The 21,844-nt window shown below is 33.2% G+C and overlaps 2 protein-coding genes across 2 annotated transcripts; one reads left to right on the top strand and one right to left on the bottom strand.

The window, feature by feature from the left end:
* The first annotated feature begins 3,165 nt into the window (after nucleotides 1–3,165).
* On the top strand, nucleotides 3,166–13,231 carry LOC110729853 (homeobox-leucine zipper protein ATHB-15). Its single transcript, XM_021909638.1, has 18 exons — nucleotides 3,166–4,249; nucleotides 4,569–4,728; nucleotides 5,083–5,183; nucleotides 5,305–5,395; nucleotides 5,621–5,716; nucleotides 5,809–5,922; nucleotides 6,019–6,102; nucleotides 6,236–6,391; nucleotides 6,498–6,572; nucleotides 6,751–6,857; nucleotides 6,944–7,136; nucleotides 8,820–9,005; nucleotides 9,111–9,191; nucleotides 10,157–10,291; nucleotides 10,401–10,720; nucleotides 12,113–12,218; nucleotides 12,559–12,708; nucleotides 12,858–13,231. The coding sequence occupies exons 1-18, from the start codon at nucleotides 4,044–4,046 to the stop codon at nucleotides 13,002–13,004; spliced, it is 2,508 nt and encodes an 835-aa protein (XP_021765330.1). The 5' UTR covers nucleotides 3,166–4,043; the 3' UTR covers nucleotides 13,005–13,231.
* A 3,778-nt stretch (nucleotides 13,232–17,009) lies between these two features.
* LOC110729812 lies at nucleotides 17,010–18,137 on the bottom strand. The gene has a single exon (XM_021909589.1). It carries the CDS (start codon nucleotides 18,004–18,006, stop codon nucleotides 17,437–17,439), a length of 570 nt encoding a protein of 189 aa, XP_021765281.1. The 5' UTR covers nucleotides 18,007–18,137; the 3' UTR covers nucleotides 17,010–17,436.
* Between the last annotated feature and the right edge of the window lie 3,707 nt (nucleotides 18,138–21,844).

The raw sequence follows: 21,844 nt of genomic DNA on the forward strand, positions 1-21,844 counted from the left end.
CTACATTAAATACTCTCACCTAGAGAGACCTTATTACTTTAATTTCTGTATTGATTACTCCTTAATCAGGTACTAACTTGACCGTTGGAGGCGGAGCTCTCAGGAGTCTCCGTTATTTTGCAGGTACAGGCGTCCGGTTCCAGTCTCGGAATTGTAGCTCTCCCGCAGGACATCAGAAAACCCCGAAACAGTAAATAGTGTAAAAGTCAAAGCGGGTCTAGTAAAAAAGAACGGAGAAAGTATATATTTATGTAGAGTTTCTTTAGATCGACATATCTCATTATCAATACATATTTTTGAAATATCAATTTTTTTTTAATAATTATTACAAATACACAATTAGATATACATACTAATGTTTGAAGGTTTACATTGACAAGCATAAACAAAATTTTATAAAGCGTGATAAAATCAAGTGTTGTTTGATATAATTAATGTTTAGTTTAGCTTAATATTTCCATCTACAGCATATTAAATGCATGCCTATATATGCATTTCTAGATATTGTATATACGGAGTACTATTCTTTGCATAAACAACAACAATGGAATAACAAATTTGGCTTGAAAAACTTCAAAAAGCCGCTTTACATTGCATTTATTTTGGCTGGAAAAACGTAACTACTTAAAAAGTGATTAATCAAAACATATATGTGATGCTCTCAAACCGTTTCACCCTACACAAAAAAAATACGAAGTACATGCTAATTCAAACGAAATACTGCTTCATTCCTAAATAATTTTTTTTTTCTAAGACGCTCCGTAATTATATTACATACTCGTAAAATATAAAAATGCAAGTAAATAACCAATACAATAAATATTAAAAATAACAAAATTATGTTATTGTTTATTAAATTGATCGTCAAACAAGATCAATCTCTAAGGCCTTATTTGGTTGACAACATAAAATGAGGGAAGTCGAAATTCATGGGATTTGATAAATTGAGGAGTTGTTTGGTTGACACAGAAAAGCAAAAATGAGGGAAGTGAAAATTCATGGAAATTTCAACTTCCCACAAAACAAGGGAAGTAAATTACCTAGCCCCCCATGTCAATCAAAATTCATGGGATTTCTAAATTCCCACATTACATACCAAACAATTTTAGGAAATTCCTAGTAATTTCATTAGGGAAATATAACTTTCCATGAAATACAATTTTCTATGAAAATTTAATTATCATGTCAACCAAACAGGGCCTAAAATTTCAAATGCATAAATTCACCGTGTTCAATTAATTTTCCTCTTCATATTATATATAGTAAAAAAGTAGGTATAATGTATAAAAATAGATTCTCAAAAATAGCAAGGGACAATAAATATTATGGAGAAGGTTATTACTCCTTAAAATATTGTAAGTGAAGCTAAGCTAGAAATCGAGAGTCGAGACGCATGCAAGAGACTCATCATTCTGTCCTCTGTCTCCCACGCAATCTCTCTCTTCTTTCTTCCCCCCATTTTCTCCTTTTTTGTTCTTTTTATTTAATTTATTTTTTTCAAAAATCTTTTTTTCTGAACCATAACAACTTCTTCCATTTTTGTCCCTCTTTATATACTTATTTACCATATCTGCCATCAATATTAACTGTCTATTTTTAACCTAAGTTATAGCTATGATCATTATTAAAGTACCCTAATATTAACTGCCATCAACTTTGGTAACTAAATTTGGCATCAAAGTTTGAGCGGGCCCACCTCTTTATATTTTGTTGTTAGAGACAGTAGATAAGCGTGTGGATGTGGATGTGGATGTGGATGTGGATGTGGATGTGGATGTTGAGCAGTAAAAATTTCATAGTTACTACAGTAAATCTTAGTTTTTTTTACCGTGCATGTAAATGTAACCTAGCTTAGGTTGAACATGGGGACTTGAAGTATAAAGTGGAAAATTTTGTGCACCATGCATTTGTGGTTATGGAACTTTCATAGCTTTCCTTTATATGAGTATCATGCAAGTAAAGCTATCATCTTTGAGAATCGTTTAAACTTATCCGATAAATTTCCTTGTTACATTATTTATCGGGTATGTTTTTATTTGAGTGAATTTGATTGATTTAAACTTATTGAAACTTAATTATCCAATTATGAATTTATTGAAACGTGATGTTTATTAAGGTGTATACATTAAATTAATTATTAGGTGTCTTTTCTCTCAATGATGATAAATTATCTATGAATAAAGAAAATTCTAATTATAGAGGTTAAGAATATTGATATTCTTCTCACTTTGGAATTTTGGAATTTTTTCAAGCATTATGAAGTATATTATTGGCCTTTTAAAATTCATGATATACTATCTTTCTTTCCACAAGAGTAATTAGTTCTTAGCAGATACAATGTTTATGCATGATAATATAACCGACTTTTATTCTGACATACAAAACTTCTAATTCACGCTAAAAGTGCCAGAATTGTATGTATAACAACTAGATATTACAGTGCAAATAAGAATCAACTCGAAACACCTCTATTTTTGTTACAGCCGGTTGCACTACGGTTGAAAAAAGTGAAACCTCTTTATTTGGTTAGACAATTCTTAAAAATAAGTCCATAGACAACAAAAAGAGGAAGAGATCTTGCAAATCACACTTACTAGCATGCATATATACACATTGCCAACTTAGGAGCATGCATGATAAACATGACCTTTTTCCCTAAAAAAACTTAAAGCATAGTGCCAAGGCAATCAATTGCCATGAAAAATCCATTCACCTTTTCAAACCCACTAATTTCCAATTTACACAATACTAGAAAAAAGATAAAAAGAAATTTTAAAAAAAAAGAAAAAAACAACTTTGCACCAATCATCTCACAAAACTTTGATCCTACAAACTCTTGTCTGTTGTTGTGGCCTTTCCTTTTGTCCCACCAAAAAACACACTAAAAAAAGAAATAAATTAAATTAAATGAATTTAAACCAAATTTAAAATGGTTTTAATTCTCTTTTTAGGCCAATCTTCACCCCACCCTTCACCTACAAGCCATTTTAGAAAAATCCCAAATTTTAAGGGTACATTGTAAAACCAACCCTTAACCAAAGGGTAGTTTTGTCATAATATTTATTTTTCCCAATTTCAAAAATTCCCACTTCTTTTTATTTTATTTTATTAAACCCATTAAAAAAGTATTAATTAAAAATATCCCCTCTTCCCTATACTAGTAACTATACACCCTAAAACAGCTGATAAAGCAATACAAACACTCACCATTGAAGAGAGAGAAAATAAAAAGCTACACTCCTCTCTTTTCTCTGCTACAGAACAGCAACAATCAATCCAACAAAAAAAAAATCCCCAAATTATAAAATTAGGGTTTTAATTCAAAGCTTTAAATACCCTTTTCAGCTTAAATTTAGTACTTTTTCTTCAAATTAATCAATGCAGAGTTTCTGGGTAATCTTTAGTTTGTTCTATCAAGTCAATCTGATTCTGGGTTACTAATAAAGAAGATGCTGGCTTCTCAGAAGAAGAAGAAGAAATTTCTGCTTTTAGTTATAAGTTCAGAGATCTTGATTAACCATCTTCAATTATTCGGTTATCGTTGAATTATTCAGATATTTCCCACTTTTTTCATTTTTATCGTATAACCTATGGTTTTTATTTATACAAATATCAGTATTATTTTCGTCGCTTTTTGAAGAGAGTTAAGGAAGAAGAAAAATGGGTTTCATGGTTCTGGAGTTGCGGATTTTCGTCGCTTTTTAGATCGTTGTTTTTTATTATTACAAAATTATAATTAGTAAGGTACTGTTTTTGGTTGCTTGGAGTATTATTAGGAAAATTTCAAGAGCTCTGATCTCGAAAGTTTGGGAACAAAGAAAACATTCCTTGTGTTTTTCGCTGCTTCATCTTATGTTAGCAGATAATTTCTTACGTTGTTATTATCCCCATTAAAAAAAAATACAGTTCATCTTACTAGTAGTATTTATTTATCTATCCTTCTAGATTGCAATCCATTCAGACATCGAGTGTGTCTGAGAGATATTGTTTCGTGTCGAAAGCTATTGCATTGGTGGAGGTTATTGTGTCGAGTTTGTTAGAAGATGGCAATGTCCTGCAAGGATGGTAAGGGAGTGATGGATAATGGGAAATATGTGAGGTACACACCTGAGCAGGTTGAAGCCCTTGAAAGGCTTTATCATGAATGTCCAAAACCCAGTTCTCTTCGCCGTCAGCAGCTCATTCGTGAGTGCCCTATTCTCTCTAATATTGAGCCTAAGCAGATCAAAGTCTGGTTTCAGAACAGAAGGTATATTATACTCCCTCTCTTTTGCGAGATTTTCATGTCAATTTTAACTAATTTAATGTTGTCATTTTAGCTTGTGGCATGAATATAGTAATTCATACTAATTATAAATATATTGTTGCAAATTCTTGTATCAGACGGTCTGACACGCGATTACATTAGTTGGTATTAAATACTTCGTATAATATTATAGTATGCTCATGTTATGTTTTATAGACATTATAGTGTTTGACAGTCTGAGTCAAATTGTGATTATTTTTCTACTTTTTACCCGATTTTTTTTTTGGGGTTTTAAGTATTGTGTGTTTTAAATGTGGAACAGATGTAGGGAGAAGCAGAGAAAAGAGGCATCACGGTTACAAGCTGTGAATAGGAAGTTGACTGCTATGAATAAGCTTCTTATGGAGGAAAATGATAGGTTACAAAAACAAGTTTCACAGCTTGTGTATGAAAATGGCTATTTTCGCCAGCAAACTCAGAAAGTAAGCAAAAAGACTTTATCTTTTGATACACTTTGTTTACTAATCTTGTTCTTAAGAGCATAATCCAAAGCTACATTTAAGTGGGTATTAATATTCCCGGAAATTTCATTATTTTACGACAAATTCACGTGTCGATTGGTGTAATTAATGTTTTGGCCCGTAGCCTAATCTAATTAGCGCGCGTATGATTAAAAAAAACTATAACATGTTTTAATGAAATTTCATTATTTCACGACAAAGTCACATGTTGACGGGTGTAATTAATGTTTTGGCCCGTAACTTAATTCAATTAGTCCGCGTATGATTAATGCAATAAATTAACATGTTTTAATTCGTTGATAATGTGGTAATCAGTCTGGGATTGCTAGTAAAGACACAAGCTGTGAATCAGTGGTGACGAGTGGTCAACACCATTTGACGCCACAGAATCCTCCAAGAGATGCTAGTCCTGCAGGGTAAGTGGGGGAATAATTTGGTTGTTGTGTCATTTTCTGGTAAAACAAAAAAAACATCGTTTACTGTGAAACTTTCTTTGTTGGGTGTGTGGTTATTGGAGTTTCTGCTTTTGTTTTTCAGACTTTTGTCCATTGCAGAAGAAACTTTAGCAGAGTTTCTTTCAAAGGCCACTGGAACTGCTGTAGAGTGGGTCCAAATGCCTGGAATGAAGGTACCTTTTTAAAATTAGTTTCTTAATTAAATATCATTACTTGTTCATTAATCTATCTAGATAATAAGATTAGTAATTTAGTTAAGGAACGTGTTTTATTTAATAAAAAGCTGTTAGGAATTACATTTTAGTACTGAAAATTGTTGTGGAAACTTGGGTTTTAAGAAGATTTTATTAATTTTATATATAGTGTTTGGGTTGCTAATTTGTGGTTAAATATTGTAGCCTGGTCCGGATTCCATTGGAATCGTTGCTATTTCTCATGGTTGCACTGGTGTAGCTGCACGAGCCTGCGGCCTTGTGGGTCTTGAACCTACAAGAGTAAGTTCAATTTACTTTTTAAGAGTGAATTAATAGGTATTTTGTTTGTTTATTTGAAGTTGAATTGAGCATTTATGCTGCACATCTTTCAGGTTGCAGAAATCCTCAAGGATAGGCCTTCGTGGTTTCGCGATTGCCGAGCTGTGGATGTGCTTAACGTGCTGCCTACTGCCAATGGTGGAACCGTTGAGCTGCTATACATGCAGGTTAGCAATCTCTCTTAGTGTATTTGAGCTTTATGGTTAGCCTTTTTTGTTTTACTTGCTTAGTTTGGCCTTTCTCACGATATTTGGTGCTTTCAGCTCTATGCTCCGACAACTTTGGCACCTGCTCGAGATTTCTGGTTGCTTCGCTATACCTCTGTCATGGAGGATGGCAGTTTGGTGGTATGTATGCTTTTGAGTTATGTTTGTTCTTTAATACTATTAGTAATTATCTTGGGACTTAAAAGTGCTCTAGGGATTCTTTGTTTCACGGCTAATCCCTGTACTTGTTTCTATAATGTATTTCCACATACAGGTTTGTGAAAGATCACTTAACAATACTCAGAATGGTTCGAGCATGCCTACTGTGCAGAATTTTGTTAGAGCAGAAATGCTCCCTAGTGGGTATCTTATCAGGCCTTGTGAAGGGGGTGGCTCCATAATACACATTGTTGACCATATGGACCTTGAGGTGCAAAATATTCTGTTAACATTACTTCCATCTTTTGATGCTTAATTATGATGCAAGTTGACGACATTGATAACTAATAATTCTGAATTGTCATACTGTGTAACAGCCATGGAGTGTGCCTGAAGTGTTGCGCCCCTTGTATGAGTCATCAACAGTTATAGCCCAGAAAACCACTATGGCGGTAAGGATTTTCTCTTAAGCCTCAAATTATGGATTATGAATTACTTCCATTAGGAGCTATTAAGCTCGAGCCAGTCATAGGTTAGTAGTAAAAAGGGTGGTTGTATGATTGAAACTAATCCTGGACATTTGGTGCATGTTCTGGTTAATTCTCCTAATATATTGCTGTTGGGATGCAGGCACTGCGTCAACTGAGGCAGATTGCTCAGGAAGTTTCCCAGCCTAATATCTCTAATTGGGGCAGGCGACCTGCAGCTTTGCGAGCTCTTAGCCAGAGGCTGAGCAGGTGGGTATACACTTAAGATTTATTAAAGATGTTGGTTCTCCTTTAATTCCTTTGCTATCAGAATATGATGGTTTCCAATGTATCAGGGGTTTTAATGAGGCACTGAATGGGTTTACTGATGAAGGATGGTCAATGATTGGAAATGATGGCATAGATGATGTCACTGTTCTTGTTAACTCGTCACCTGATAAATTGATGGCGTTGAACCTTACATTTGCTAATGGATTTCCAGCTGTGAGCAATACGGTTTTATGTGCCAAAGCTTCAATGCTTCTACAGGTTTGCATTAATTTCTTTTGCGCAAAAAATTCCATTCCTGAAGGCGATGTCAAATAATAAGTTTTGCATCAATGGACTTCAAGATTTTGCATTCTCTTAATACCTGTGCTTCGCTGTATAAGAAGTCCTTATGGTAGGAAATCATTTTGTCTACTTTGCCTTTCTTATGGTTTTTATTCAAATTCAAAACGCCTGCACAATTCCAAAGCGTTTAGAGGGGACATTTTCTTAAAGGCTCTGTCTCCATCGTGGAATTATTATTCTGTCAGGATAGCATTGTTGGTTTATCCTTGCCTCTTGAACTTCAAGTAGTGAAGGTTTACAGGATTGGTGGTTCCTTAACTTTTGAATAAACTGACTAGTAGTGCATTGTGGCCGAGGCTCTTGCAATTCTTAGAGGGCTTGATTCTGTTATGTTTTTTAATTTGTTTATCTGATTTGAAATCACTGTGATAAAGAGCACAATAAAATTATAATACTGGATAATAGACTCCGGGTTGACTGTTGAATTTTGTATCTTTCTGGATTTTTGGTTTCCTTGTGTACGATAGAGTAAGCATTTTTATTTACTTTCTAGTTTAAAGTGGGGTGGGTCAATGTGAAACCCACTGGCTATCGATCTGTCTAGGATTTTTTGGTGTCATCATGCTGGGTAATATCATCATAGTGCTGGGCATTTAAGGATGTCTCCTTACCATGTCACCTGAGATGAAATCTGGTTGACACTTTCGCGGATGGATGCATGGTTGCACCCATTTCAAGGGAAGGTTCTCCCTTTATGTGTGTCCCAGTGTTGCCTAGAACCTGGGTTGTTCCTGTGTATCAGTGTATGGAGCCAGTACAGAAGCAGGGAATGCTTATCCTCATGAATTGCAGAATACAGAACATTAAGTTTAAAAAGTTATCAATAACCACTTTTGTATGTTAAGCCGTGGAGTATAACCTACTAATACTTCCTTCCAATCTGCTCATATGCATAAAAAGTAAGACATGTTAGATTGTTAGGTTACAGAGAAAGTTTTGACTTAGTAGAGAAGTATCCTTCTCAAATCATTGTAAAATTAATATGTGATTTAAAATCATTTGGCAGTTTTTATTCACAATTAGTTTAATGGTGATCGATAATACAAGTTGATGGATTCCAATTCCAGATTCACTCGTTGATGAGTTTCACTGGTTCTAATTAGGCTGACTAAAGGAGGGAGCAGTGCTTGATATGATAAAGCTTGCAATTAAAGATTTGCTTTCTTCAAATTTATATAGACTCTTTTGAGTTTGCTTGTGGTGCCTATGCATTAAAACCTTTTGTTGTATTGATTCTTTTTAGTAGGTTTCTTAGAGCATCATTAACCATGACTAATTATTTCTTCATTCCTTCTTCATGTTACCCAAGAACCATCTTTTTTATGACCTAAATGTTGGCTCATGAGAGAGGCCAAGAGAAAGAGACTTTGAAGGGTATGATTAGAGTGAGACAGTTATTATCCCATGAACCAAATTTTATACTTTCTCTAGCCAAAAAGAACAATTTGTTTGGGTCATAGGGAGTAGATTGATCAATGCCTTTATAATGGTCTTTGATGCCCTTTGTTTTTGTGTACTTGTAAGGCAGATCAAAATATGATTATTCTATTCATTCTCTATTTGATATCTAATTCCATGCTTAATTTTTATATTTTGCAGAATGTTCCGCCAGCAGTACTTCTTAGGTTCCTTCGGGAGCATAGATCAGAATGGGCTGACAACAACATTGATGCTTACTTGGCAGCAGCTGCCAAAATTAGTCCCTGCAGCTTGCCTGGAGCACGAATTGGGGGCTTTGGTAATCAAGTTATACTTCCATTGGCACACACCATTGAACATGAAGAGGTAAGCTTTTAATTGTATGTCAACGATTGTATTTGCGAAGGAATTGATCCTTGTCACTTTGTATAACATGATTAATACTATTTTTGTCATATTCCATGTGATTAGTTATTGGAGGTCATTAAGCTTGAAGGTGTTGTCAGTTGTCCTGAAGATGCTATGATGCCAAGAGACATGTTCCTATTGCAAGTAAGTGCTGGGCTACCACTTTATTTCCTGTTAATCGCGAAACATGTAAAATGAAATCTGATAGTAAAAGACCATATGCTTATTAGGGTCCTATAAAACTGCAATTGAGAGTTGGTGTATACAGTATGATGAGACCTGCAAATTATTGTTCAAGTTTGCTATTTATGTCCATTTTTCATTATAACATGTTTGATTCAAAGTTTATTTGCCCGCATGATGAATCAGTGTGTGAATTGTCTTATCTCCGTTTCTGCTTACTGTTTGTAAAAATAAAGTATAAGTTGCATGTGTGCACAAGATCACCATGACAAATTTTGTTAGCTAACCGGTTTAGTTTAAACAACAAACAAATCAAATATCTCGATGTGATTTACTAGTTGGAACAACAATAAAATTAAAGTTGTTGAAAGAAACAGAAGCCGTAAGATATTTGTTGCCCCAGTCTTGTAATTGCACTTGTGGACGCTTAATTTCCGTCAGACTTTAGCGTGGAACTTCAGCTTATAAATTAAGATTTGATAATTAAGTTGTTTCAATATATAGAGTGAATCAATCCTTGTTAATTTAAAGCCTATAATCAGCTAGTGTCTCAATGTCTGCTTCAATTGAAGATTGGTCAGAGGAAAGAACCAGAGCACCAGATTACCTGACAACAACACTGCAAATAAAACTTCTTGAGCAACTTAGTGGAAATTAAGTTATTTGGGGCATGTATGAAGAGAATTCTTTCCTGTTTGGTTGATACATACAATGCTGTTTTATCTCTCAAATCATCTAGATTTTTTAATTACATGCAGCCTACCTCCTATTTCAATGCTTAATCACTGACAGGATCACGCTGTGTTAACATTACCTGAATACCCCTTTCTTAAGATGTTCTTTTATAACTCTGATATATCGTTTTTAATTTATTCTCTTAAAATTTCTCGTCATTTTCTTCCCTGACGTGCTTTTAATCTTGGCAGCTATGCAGTGGAATGGATGAGAATGCTGTTGGCACATGTGCTGAACTCATATTTGCTCCTATTGATGCTTCTTTTGCTGATGATGCTCCTCTCCTGCCATCTGGTTTTCGCATCATTCCTCTTGATTCTGTGAAGGTTGTTGCACTTTGGAAACTGCAATTTTTTACCTTGTAAAGTTCACAGCTTTCTTGGTGGAAGGTAGCTCATGTTTTTGCAACTTTTTTTTGCACTGTTGTTAAATCAGGAAACCTCGAGTCCAAACCGTACTTTGGATCTTGCGTCTGCTCTGGAGGTTGGTTCATCCGCAAACAGATCTTCTGATCATTCTGCTTCTGGTAATAGCATGAGATCAGTGATGACTATTGCATTTCAATTCGCTTTTGAGAGCCATCTGCAAGACAATGTGGCATCTATGGCTCGACAGTATGTTCGCAGCATTATTTCATCAGTTCAGAGGGTGGCATTGGCTCTATCTCCTCATTTGGGTTCTCAAGCTGGACTTAGGTCACCACTTGGAAATCCAGAAGCTCACACTCTAGCTCGATGGATTTGCCAGAGTTATAGGTTTGTCCCCAGACTATTGTTATACTTGGAATCAACTCTCTGCTCTTGTGGTTTGCCCATATATTCTTTTGTGTAGGTTAGGGTAACTTCTAAAAAAAATGCTTGCGTCTAAATTAATGTGGTCTAAAAAGTATGCACTTCTTAGACCTATGACAATAATGCCTGTCCCTAGCCTGATGTGTGAGGCCTTCAGAAACAGTTATAATCTTATAATTTCCAGGCAGTTAAGTTGTTCCAGATTCCAGAATAGCTGTTAAATGAAATCTGAAACAGAAATATTCTTTGCTAGTGAAAAGGTCTAGCGAAAACTTGGTCATAGCTTCCCATAATTATAAAATTCTGTGATGTATCAGCAAAAGTGCTCATTTAACATCACTTTATGGTTAAGTTTCCTATAGCTTCAATGATAAACTCCATCAGAACCTCTCCTACAAACCTGAAAGATATCTGTTAAGGGCTTGATGTCATGTTTGCGAATTCCGTTCTTTGCCAAAATGTTGCTGATCAGTCTGAATGTTTAATATTTTTTGTTTCTGAGATGGTTTGACTTGACTTTTCTTGTTTAAGGAAAAGTTCAGAAGTTCAGAAAATTTGAGCAACTTAGTTAAGTTTGACAAATCTAAAAAAGTTGACATCATTGCATTGCATTTTTATTTTACAAAGACTCAAAAGTTATGCAGGTTTGAAAATATCAATTGCTTGCTGTTTGAATTGGCCTGGTAATGACTAATGAGTAATCTCATTTAAATCTAGGGAATGGGAAAAATGATGGTTGATAAAAATCATTTCAAGGAAGATGATGTGGATTTTGAAAATAAGGAGTAAAATGTATGTGGTGTCTTTATTATATGGGAAAAGATGATTTTCCCAAAAAGTAATCGCGGATTTTAGGGACTATCATGAGTAGTCATAAAAAAGTTAAGAGACTTGAATGAGAAAAAAACACCTTCATATCCCAATTTTAAGATTTTGGCACTATTTAGTAAGCAACTTCTGTTAGCTAAGTAATACTTGTACTTCATAGTAAGTTAGATTTTTAAATTGCTGATTATTTTAAATAATATTTTTTTAAGGTGTTGAAAATTTAGTAAGCTATTTTATATTTACAGTGTTGAGTGTTTTTCTAAAGCTTTAGCTAGGTGAAATTTTTATTTATGTTCATATCTTTTTCCCAAATCTAGCAATCTTTAAAACACATGTAATTTTATGTCCTGTATTTGATTGAAATTGGATATGTTAGTTTATCATGTATGGGACTATACACATGTGAGAATATAGTATATGCATAAATGCATCTAGATTTGTATGTAGAATTTCATGGAAAACTGAATGTTGGTCAAGGTCAAATAAAAAATTTCTGTTAAGCTTTTGGATTTGTCTCTTTCTTGTCAGATGCTACTTGGGAGTAGAGCTACTCAAATCCACTGGTGATGGTAACGATGTTGTACTCAAGACTCTGTGGCATCATTCTGATGCCATTATGTGCTGCTCCTTGAAGGTGAGCCATTTGTGCTGCTCCTTGTTATTGAGTTTTCAAGATCGAAAATTCAGAGGATTTTCATTGTATTTTCCCTGTTTGATTCATAATGTTTCAAGATCTTTTTCGCTCGATATTTAATCAGTGATATATATTTTTTTTCTTTTATTAGGAATTCATTTTTCAAAATCTTTGAAGACTCATACTATATGCTAGTATTACCAATGGATCTAAATTTGCAAATCATAAACAATTTTGTTTTGTATTTCGTATAGTTACAGATTGTATTCCATAATATTCTTATGTTAAGACTAATTACCTGAATTTTTCATTATTTGACTGAGGGACTATTGTTTTGCAGGCTTTGCCAGTTTTTACCTTTGCCAATCAGGCAGGTCTTGACATGCTTGAAACAACCTTGGTTGCTCTGCAAGACATCACACTGGAGAAGATTTTGGATGACCAAGGACGAAAGACACTATGCTCAGAATTTCCTCAGATTCTTCAACAGGTTCTAACGATTGCTTTACCTACAAAACTTTTTCCTTTGAAAAAAGATACAAAGTATATATCGAAGGAGAATAAAAGTCTCTTTACATGTGACATACATGTGTTGGTACTAACTGCTGATGCTATCATGTCCATTAAATTTCTCTGCAGGGTTTTGCTTGCCTTCAAGGTGGTATATGTCTGTCGAGCATGGGTCGTCCGGTGTCATATGAAAGAGCAGTGGCATGGAAGGTTCTGAACGAGGAAGAGAATGCTCACTGCATATGCTTCATGTTTATGAACTGGTCATTCGTCTAATAGCCGCAGCCTTAGTTCTAGTAGCTCTAGCACTCCCAAGCTAAATACTTAAAACAAAACAGGGTTATTTATGTGACTGTGAAGTAGTAATATGTTTCTTTTGCTCTCCTGGTTCTTTCTAAGGAGACCTTGTTAAACTGAATTTATCTATGGAAGTTACGTTACGGCTAGGCAGGCAGAGACCTGAAACTGCTTTTCTGTTTAATTTGGTGTCTCAATTTCTATTATTTCTGTGCTTTATTATTGGATTAGCTTACTTGCTTAAGGTTCGCATGATCTAATTATCAATTAACCCAACAAATAGTAATTGTAGACACCTAAAAATGGCTTCCCCAAATCAAACCCGATGATTGAACAACCTTTTACCGCCATTATTGGTCGGATCGAGTATTTAATCTCGAAAGTGGTTAAAATCCATATTCAGTCAAACATATTCAGTCAAACCATTTATTCAAACTCAATCAAGCTCATATCCTAGCCAAAACCCTTTTAATTCATTTCGTGTTATTTATTAATTAAGTCCGATTAATAAATAATAAAAACCCTAAGCCTGAAATTAATCCAAAATAATTGAAACGACGAATAATATATCATGTACTTAATTATTAAGCTAGGAATAAATGAATCTGGACTGTTTTCAGGAAAACATGTGCATCGTGTCACGGCAGACACACCGCGTCACGGTATTCTGCGCCGTGTCGTGGTATATTGCACCGTGTCACGGTATTCTGCGCCGTGTCGCGGCACACATGCCGTGACGCGACATTTTTCTAGGGTTTCTCTGCGGCACCTTTTCACTTCTAGGGTTCCGTGCTTCACCCCTCACATTTTCTCTATAAATACGAACCTTATTTCTCCAGTTTTGGGGCATCAAATCATTTTCTCTTCTTCTCTTATACACCAAAAAATCATTCTCTTTCTCCTTACACCAAAAATCATTCTCTTCTTCCTCTTTAGCCTAAATACTAGCCTCCCCATTCTCTCATAATACTTCCCCTAAGCACTCCAAGGAGTCCATACTTGACCCGAATTTCTATACTTAAACTAAGTCGTGAAAGGTAGAATTAACTGAGGGTTTGGACCAAATCAACTCTACTTTTTATTTAATTTAATTGTTTCTATTTGATTCATATTTTTATTGAAATTACTAACAATTTATTCATGATGTAGCAATTCAAGGAAACACGGAAAGTGAGTAATTAATCACTTAATTACTCTTATTTTTATTCTTTATTGCTAGTATCATGATTAGGGTTATTATTATGATTTGATTTGACTCACGATATTATGGTTAAATTGCTTCCAATGTTGATGTTTATTCTATTGTTTATTGTTGATCACTATATTGCATGTTTAAAGGGAATATGTAATTGATAAAAATGCCTAATAAGATAATTTGGACGACTGGTTTAGGTTCCTTTTTAATCTTGTTGTTTAATCGAAGTGATAACTAATAATTAGAATTATGTGTTGCATTAATATTCAACCAATTTAGCTTAATATTAGTTTGGAACAAATTGAATCTTTGTTTGCATGCCTTTGAGATCGCAGGAATCACTTTTCACAATAAGAATTGAGTAGAGGCCAATATGGGCGAATGTGACTCCATGACTCACTTCGTACCATCATCCCCGATCCTCCTTTCGTGGTTCCGAACCATATGGAGTTAATAATCTCATGGATTATGAATGGGGTGTAACCTTCACGAGTTAATCGTTGTTGCCTATCATTGTCCCTTAATCGTGGTTGCCTTATAATGATCCGTGAACGGTTTACAAGTTCCTTAAAGACTTGTTGGCGGCTCCCTATTTTATTTGTCCCTAATCGTATATGTCAATTCCCACTTTCTATGAGTGCCAAGCATATTCTCCACATGCTTACGTAGGCGCGCTTTGAACGACGCCTACAATAATGTTCTTGCAATGAATTGTTGGAATTTTGATTGAAGAATTTCCCAATGTTAACACATAAGAGAGTAGTTCCCATTTCTTCGTACTCAGATCACTTGAGCAATACGTCCTGTTTAATGTGAAAGTTGAGAAAGAACATTGATGAATACTCTCTGTGACATTATGATCATTATTTAACTTTTCATAATTATTGATAATTGTAGTTTCACTTAATCATCTTTATATAACAATATGTATTGAAATCCTCCACATCCTATCTGCATTACTAAATTTAAAGTTGGAGTCCAGTTGAAAATTCAATTGTGACATAGACCGATATATATTTAGGAAATATGATAATTCTTCGAACATCTCAAAACAGTACCATGAATGTTATAAAAATGATAATAGGCAATTCGTACTTTGAGCAAATTTTGAGCACAATGGACATGAAACAAAGGCATCAACCAATTCACTGGTAAAATTTTTCAGGTAAACATGCACGCTGAGTCAAACACTTAGTATCTAAAGTGTTTCCTAATATCTATGTTGTCTCATGACACATTTGATTCGCATAAAAAGTAGTTGCATAGGAAAGAATTTCATGTGAAGCTTCACGAAAATAAATTTTTTGGTGTCCTTGGACAATAATAAAAGCTAAGGTGAACTATACGGGGGTATGAGGTGATTTTGCATGAAAATATATTTTCATTTTTGTCCTAAATAATATGTTTGGGTTGGTGAGTGGACACAACAGAAGCAAATTAAAGATATAGACATTGATAAAATAATTAGGAGAAAGATGAAGGCAAAATAAGTAATAAAAAAAAATGGACTCGTGTGAAAAATTATAAAAAAAGTCACGAATGATGAGCATTCAAAATAATCTATTATATGAAAATAGGAGAGTATAAGAACCCTTGAAAGGGTGAGTAGTACAAGAAAACTCTTAGTATAACTCACAATGTAGTAGTGCAAAATTAGGACAGTGAATTAGGGAGATTGTGTATGTGTAGGTAGAAATTTCGATAATGATATGTATGGATTATGGAGGGACACTCATAGAGTGTATAACATCGGAGTATTTGGAGGATGATGTAGTAGGTGGATACATACATTCAAATGACGCCCAACACCACTATTTATAGGTGATGTATGGAGGTGGAAGAAGTGTGTGAAAAATTCTACACACATGCTCTTTAGATTGCCACATAAATTTAGAACAAATCTTCAGGATAATTTACCAATTCTAGATTCTTCCACAATTCTCCATCAATTTCTCACTTAACGTGAATTTTCTAGAAATTTTTAGATACCTTGAGACATAATTAATTAGGCTTATGAAATTTGTGCCACACTAACCCAACATAATAAGGCAGATTAGTTTTGATGCCATTTAATTTTTAAAGTTTTTGTGTTATATATAGTAATCATCTGTTACTCCGTATTATTTAAGTTTTAACATCCCTGTCATATCAAACTGTTTTCATGATATAAATTATACGAAGTACTAAGTATAAGGGAATTGTCGATCAAGGACAATTGTTCAATCTACGAATAAGTTTGGAAAGTACTACAGTATATTATTTTGGGACAAAATAGGATTGTTGTCTATTATTTATTAGATAGGGTTGGAGATGGTTACGGTTGTTCATAAATCAAACCTTTGTTTTATCTCTTCTTGCCTCTAATATTATAAACCTCAAGTTGAATACAGTCCATGACCATAAACATTATTATATACTCCCTTCGTCCTTTAATTTTTGCCTCATTTCAAAAATTTGGGTCAAACTTTAAATCTTTTACTATAAAATACCGTTAATCTATAAGAGATAATATAGTTATATGGAATCTTGTTAGATTCGTCTTATTGAATATTTAATTAATATAAATTTTTTTAATTTTACAAGTATGAAAATGGAGATAAAATCATTTTAGTCACGTCTTGGAGATCGTGCAAAGTCAAATGGGGCAAAATATTAGGAAGAAAGGGAGTACCTAGTAAAACGAAAGCAGAAGATAGATAATATTTCAAATCATAAAGCTGATTGTGTAAATTTAGAAGAAAAAGTAATACATATAGTAGTCAATTTAGTAAACAAAAAAATTTAAAAGATACAAAGTTTTTATTAGTTATTTCATAATACAAAATATTACAAGAAGACTTCCGGTTAAGCCGAAAGGAAAGGCCAAAGATGGCAGCTCCAATGGCTTAACAAACAATATGGCAGCCTCATTACATAAACAAATTACTATTATTAGTAGACAAATAAAACTAATAATGGTACTCATCAACTCATTTAGTATATGCTAATTATGAACCCACTCAAGAAACCCTAAAAGGGTGTAGGTGTAGAACAAAGTGGGATCATCATTAGCACAACTTATGTTAATCCAAGAAGATAAAACCCCCCTTAAAACCAAAAAAAGGAGGTGTTAAAAACAATGAATCCGATGTTGTCGACCATCAAAAACAACCCTAGAAGTTAAAAAGCTTAATTATAAGTAAATCAAAGCAAAATAAATACATGCCAATAGATGAGTTAGTTGTCAATAGTAAGGTCATTCATCATGGAAGGCATGCAACTAGAGCTCCTAGTGATGCCACCTTTCTTTGGAGCACCTTTGAGGTCTCGAGGGCTCAGAGACTTGGCTCTAATCTTAGAGCTCTTCTTTAAAATCTCTCTCATGGCTTCGGCTTGGCATAGCACCGGATAAGCCCTACCAAGCTTATTGAACCTATGACAATGGCTCATGTGAGTTTCTAGGGCTTCCTTACACATCCCTCCATTTTTCTCCATTTCTTCCTTTACAGCCTCAGAGCACAACCCACATATCCACTTACCTTGAAACTTGTCACGTACACACTTTATGTACTCCGGCGTGTACTCCTCACTCATCCCACAACACTCACACTTTGCATCTTCTGCTTCTGAGATAGGCGGAAGAGCTTGTGATTCTTCTATCTCCCTATCCATCTCCTTGCTTAACTCGAAAGCAATGTCAGAGACCGTCCTCTTAAGGTTGTCATTAGCAAGCTTTGGTGGTCTCGAGAAGTTTCTTGTAGGCATGGGGAAGGATGTAAGAACTGCCTCTCCATGTGGTGGTGCCATGACTAATATGAGAAAGTTTAAAGTTTAACTCGTTTATATCGAGAGAAATATGTAATTGTGTTTAAGGTTGTAATAGTTTGGAAGATAGACAAACTACTTGTTTTGCTTGATGGTTTTTCCAGTGTTAGTTGATGAATAAGATAAGTGTAAATCGAATGCTTATTTATGGGTACAAGCTCTAGGGGACTTGAGATTTGAACGTAAGATCTTGTGGACCAAATAGTAGTAAGTGTCAAAGTCTAGATTTTTCTTGAAAACTTACGTGACTACAAAAGCATGCAGTTGAAGGTCTTTTTCATGCAACATATGTAAAGTTGAGTGTGCATTTTATTTCTGTGGAGATGCAAAAAGGATTGCATGCATCTTTTTTTAGTAGGATTTATTGCATTGTTATGTGCCATGAATTCAAATTTATGCAGGGAAAAAAAGTTTATTTATTCATTTATAATTTTTTTTATATATATATTAATTTATTTATTGTTAAAAAAAAAAAAAAAACTTACATTGTAGTATATAGAAGCAATAGAACTGAACTATAACTATTTTTTTTGGTGAATGCGAGATTCACGTATAATAAGATAATAAAATTAGGGTGTTTGAGAGGATAAATATCACCCAAAGTGTTGAACTACCTTAGAATAGAGCGAGAATGAAAAGTTGCCTCTTCATTAGAAGATAAGGTTGCTTTGTTGAATTTGGACAATTTTGTTTAGTTAAATTAGGTTACACTACTCGTACAAAAGTCTATAAGCATGCATGGATGGCTGCATGAGAAGAAAGTTTTTATAACTAATTGTACATAGAAGATTTTTACTTATTTTTTTTGCACTAAACTTTACGCTCCATGTACAGAAGTATACTTATACACATGTATTCTCTTCGTTTTTTTTAATTGTACCCTTTGACATTTTGCACTATTTATTAAGTGGCATTGACTTAATTTTTTTTACTGAAGTATAAATCATTATATATTTATCTAAAATATTTTCTAGATTAGTTACAATATATATTTTCATGAATCATGATATCCATTTGTAGCTATAGTGCTATACGAATAGAAAATCATAGATATTGATGGAAGACGGTCAAGGTTGTGTATTGACAAACATGCCGATCAAATTGTTACATTAAAAAAAATAAAAGAATAATAATAAAACATGCAAAAATTGTTGCATTTTAATTTCTAAAATTACAGTAAGTTATGGTTTGTGATTGGGTAATTAGGGTGACAAATGAAGAGAATGAAAAATGTGAGAATGATCCACCTCCTATGAAAAGATGATTCTAATGTAGCCTTATGACTTTTGACTACCACAATTTTTAAATATGGACGGTTGATATTATTTATTTTTAATATTTATTTTTAATCAGTAATTTTAATTAAAAATAATTATTTAATTGTTTTAAATATATTTTTATCTTCTAGAAATTATTTTACTTTTTTTTAATATTTTCAGAATTCTAGAAATAAAAAATATATATAAAATAATTAAAAAAAATATTTTTTAATTAAAATTACTAATTAAAGCTAAATAAAAAAACAAACAATCCCAGCCGTCTATTTTAAAAAAATTGTGATAGTCAAAAGTCATAAGACTATATTAGAATTTTCACCTATGAAAGGTCTTAAGTATGTTATTTAATTAGTATGATACCTTAAATATGAAAGCTACTTAAGCTAGATATGAATATATGATAGTGTATAAAACGATTATTGCTATCTCGGAACTCTAACCATTTGCTAAAATCCTAAATTATATCATGATGAAAATGTAAAGAGTTGTAATTTGTTTGGGGGTATAAATTATAAATTATATAATATTTCAATATTATTATAGATAAATAATTTTATTTTTTTTAAACAAACCAATTCATTTATAAAAAGTTATATGACATCTATAAATGAAATCTAAATTAACAAATATATAAAATTGAATCAAATAAGGGCTTCCTTCATCAAAGCTACAAGTGTTGAATAGGTTTTGCACTGTGGTACATCTCTTGCACACATATATCGCCGGAATATACAGTCTATTCGAAGAGACAATCTAACAATTTGTTGTAGCCGTAAGGATAATTTTCATCTGATTCACTTGAACGTATTTATTTGAAAATATGACTACTGTTGCGATCTCGAACAAATCTTTACCAATGAACTGAGAATAGGGAAAAGGTGATTACCTTTTTTATAAACTCTGACAAAAAAAAAAAAAAAAAAAAAAAAAAAAAAAAAAAAATTAAGAACTCCACTGTAGGAAAACAGATAGATAGATTATTAATTTAACATGCATGCTTCTTAAGCAATTGGTTACAAAATAAAATAAAAAGAAAAAGAAATTTGAAACCCCTTATATTCTTCATGGTTAGAAATTTGCCATGCATGTATGTCATCGGCAATTAATCGAAAAAGAAGCTGTTGGCATTATTGCGTAAGCTACTTGCACTTCGTCTATGGTTAATTTGAAAAGCTTCATTTCTAGCCACAATCATGTATAATTATGATGCCAAGGATTAATTGGAAAACAAAATAAAAAAATATTTATGGTTGAATTTGATTACTTCTTTATCGTTTAATTTCCACCAAATATTTGATTTGAGTTTTACTTAAGTTATGGTTTGAAGCAATTTCAAGTTGTCATAATATCTATATATAGTTTAAAGCACTTACAACCCCTTAAATGTATGAGTGTACATTCATGGAACACAACTACACGAGGTGATCGAGTTGACTGACTGAGTGATTTCAAAGATGCTTACCGACTTATAATTAAACTTGGAAAGTTACTCCAAGGTTAAGAAAGGATTAATCTTATGAGCGTAATTGTTATCCAATTAATATAAAACATTATGACAGTTATATTTCAAACGAACATTATAAAATTTTCATCCATAACAAGGATAAAATCGATAAAGTAGTACTTTCCTTCAAAAAACAAAAATATAATATAGAGTGGAGCATGCCTAACTTGAGTTTACTTTTTTCGAGTTAAGCTCGATAAGGATTTAGGCCCTATTTAGTTCACTTTACTTTTGTTTATATGAATTTATCTGATCTGGTCTGATCTGATATGATCTTATTTGATTTGGTTTGATCTGATATGATATTATTGTCTGATTTGACCAAACTTTGACCTTAAGTGTACGATAATCTGTAAGGAAAAAATATATCAAGTGGGATCTTGTTAGATTCGTAATAATAATGTGTATTTTATTAATATGTAACTTTCATTACGAAATTAAAGATATTTAGCGATAAAAAATTGCACATAAAACGATGATCTGATCTGAACTTATTTTTTCTGATATGATCTTATCTAAACTTATTTTTTCTGAAATAAGTAAAAATAAGTTGAACTAAACAAGGCCTTAGTGTTCAAGCACGGCTTGAGTTTAAAAGAGCTTTGTAATTTTGCATGTGATATTGGAGGTTTGTTTGCTAAGAATTTGGTTCCTTTGAGCTTGAGCTTATTAAACAAGCTCAAGTAATCGAGCTTTATTAAATTAATAATAAGCCTTGCAATTTGTAATTCCAATCATTTTAATTTTTATAGATGAAAGTAGGCAGCATCTAGCGAAGCAACACTTCTAAGTAGCTACTCGTGATACGTAATATATATATAGATTAACTAATGTAATTTAAGCTAGAGGCTAGAGTTCCAACTGAAGTAGTTAAACTTTCAAATAAAGTGAGCACAAAATTTCAATATTTGCTTTCATAGAATGAAATATTTTATTTGTACTCCTATGATATTTTACTACATGACTATTGATTGATTTCCATTTTGCACATTTGTTGCCAATTAAGGGCTAGGGTTTAAAAGTCTTTAGAAGTTACGGA

The sequence above is a fragment of the Chenopodium quinoa genome, unplaced genomic scaffold (genome assembly GCF_001683475.1).
Source record: "Chenopodium quinoa cultivar QQ74 unplaced genomic scaffold, ASM168347v1, whole genome shotgun sequence".
Lineage (NCBI taxonomy): Eukaryota > Viridiplantae > Streptophyta > Magnoliopsida > Caryophyllales > Amaranthaceae > Chenopodium > Chenopodium quinoa.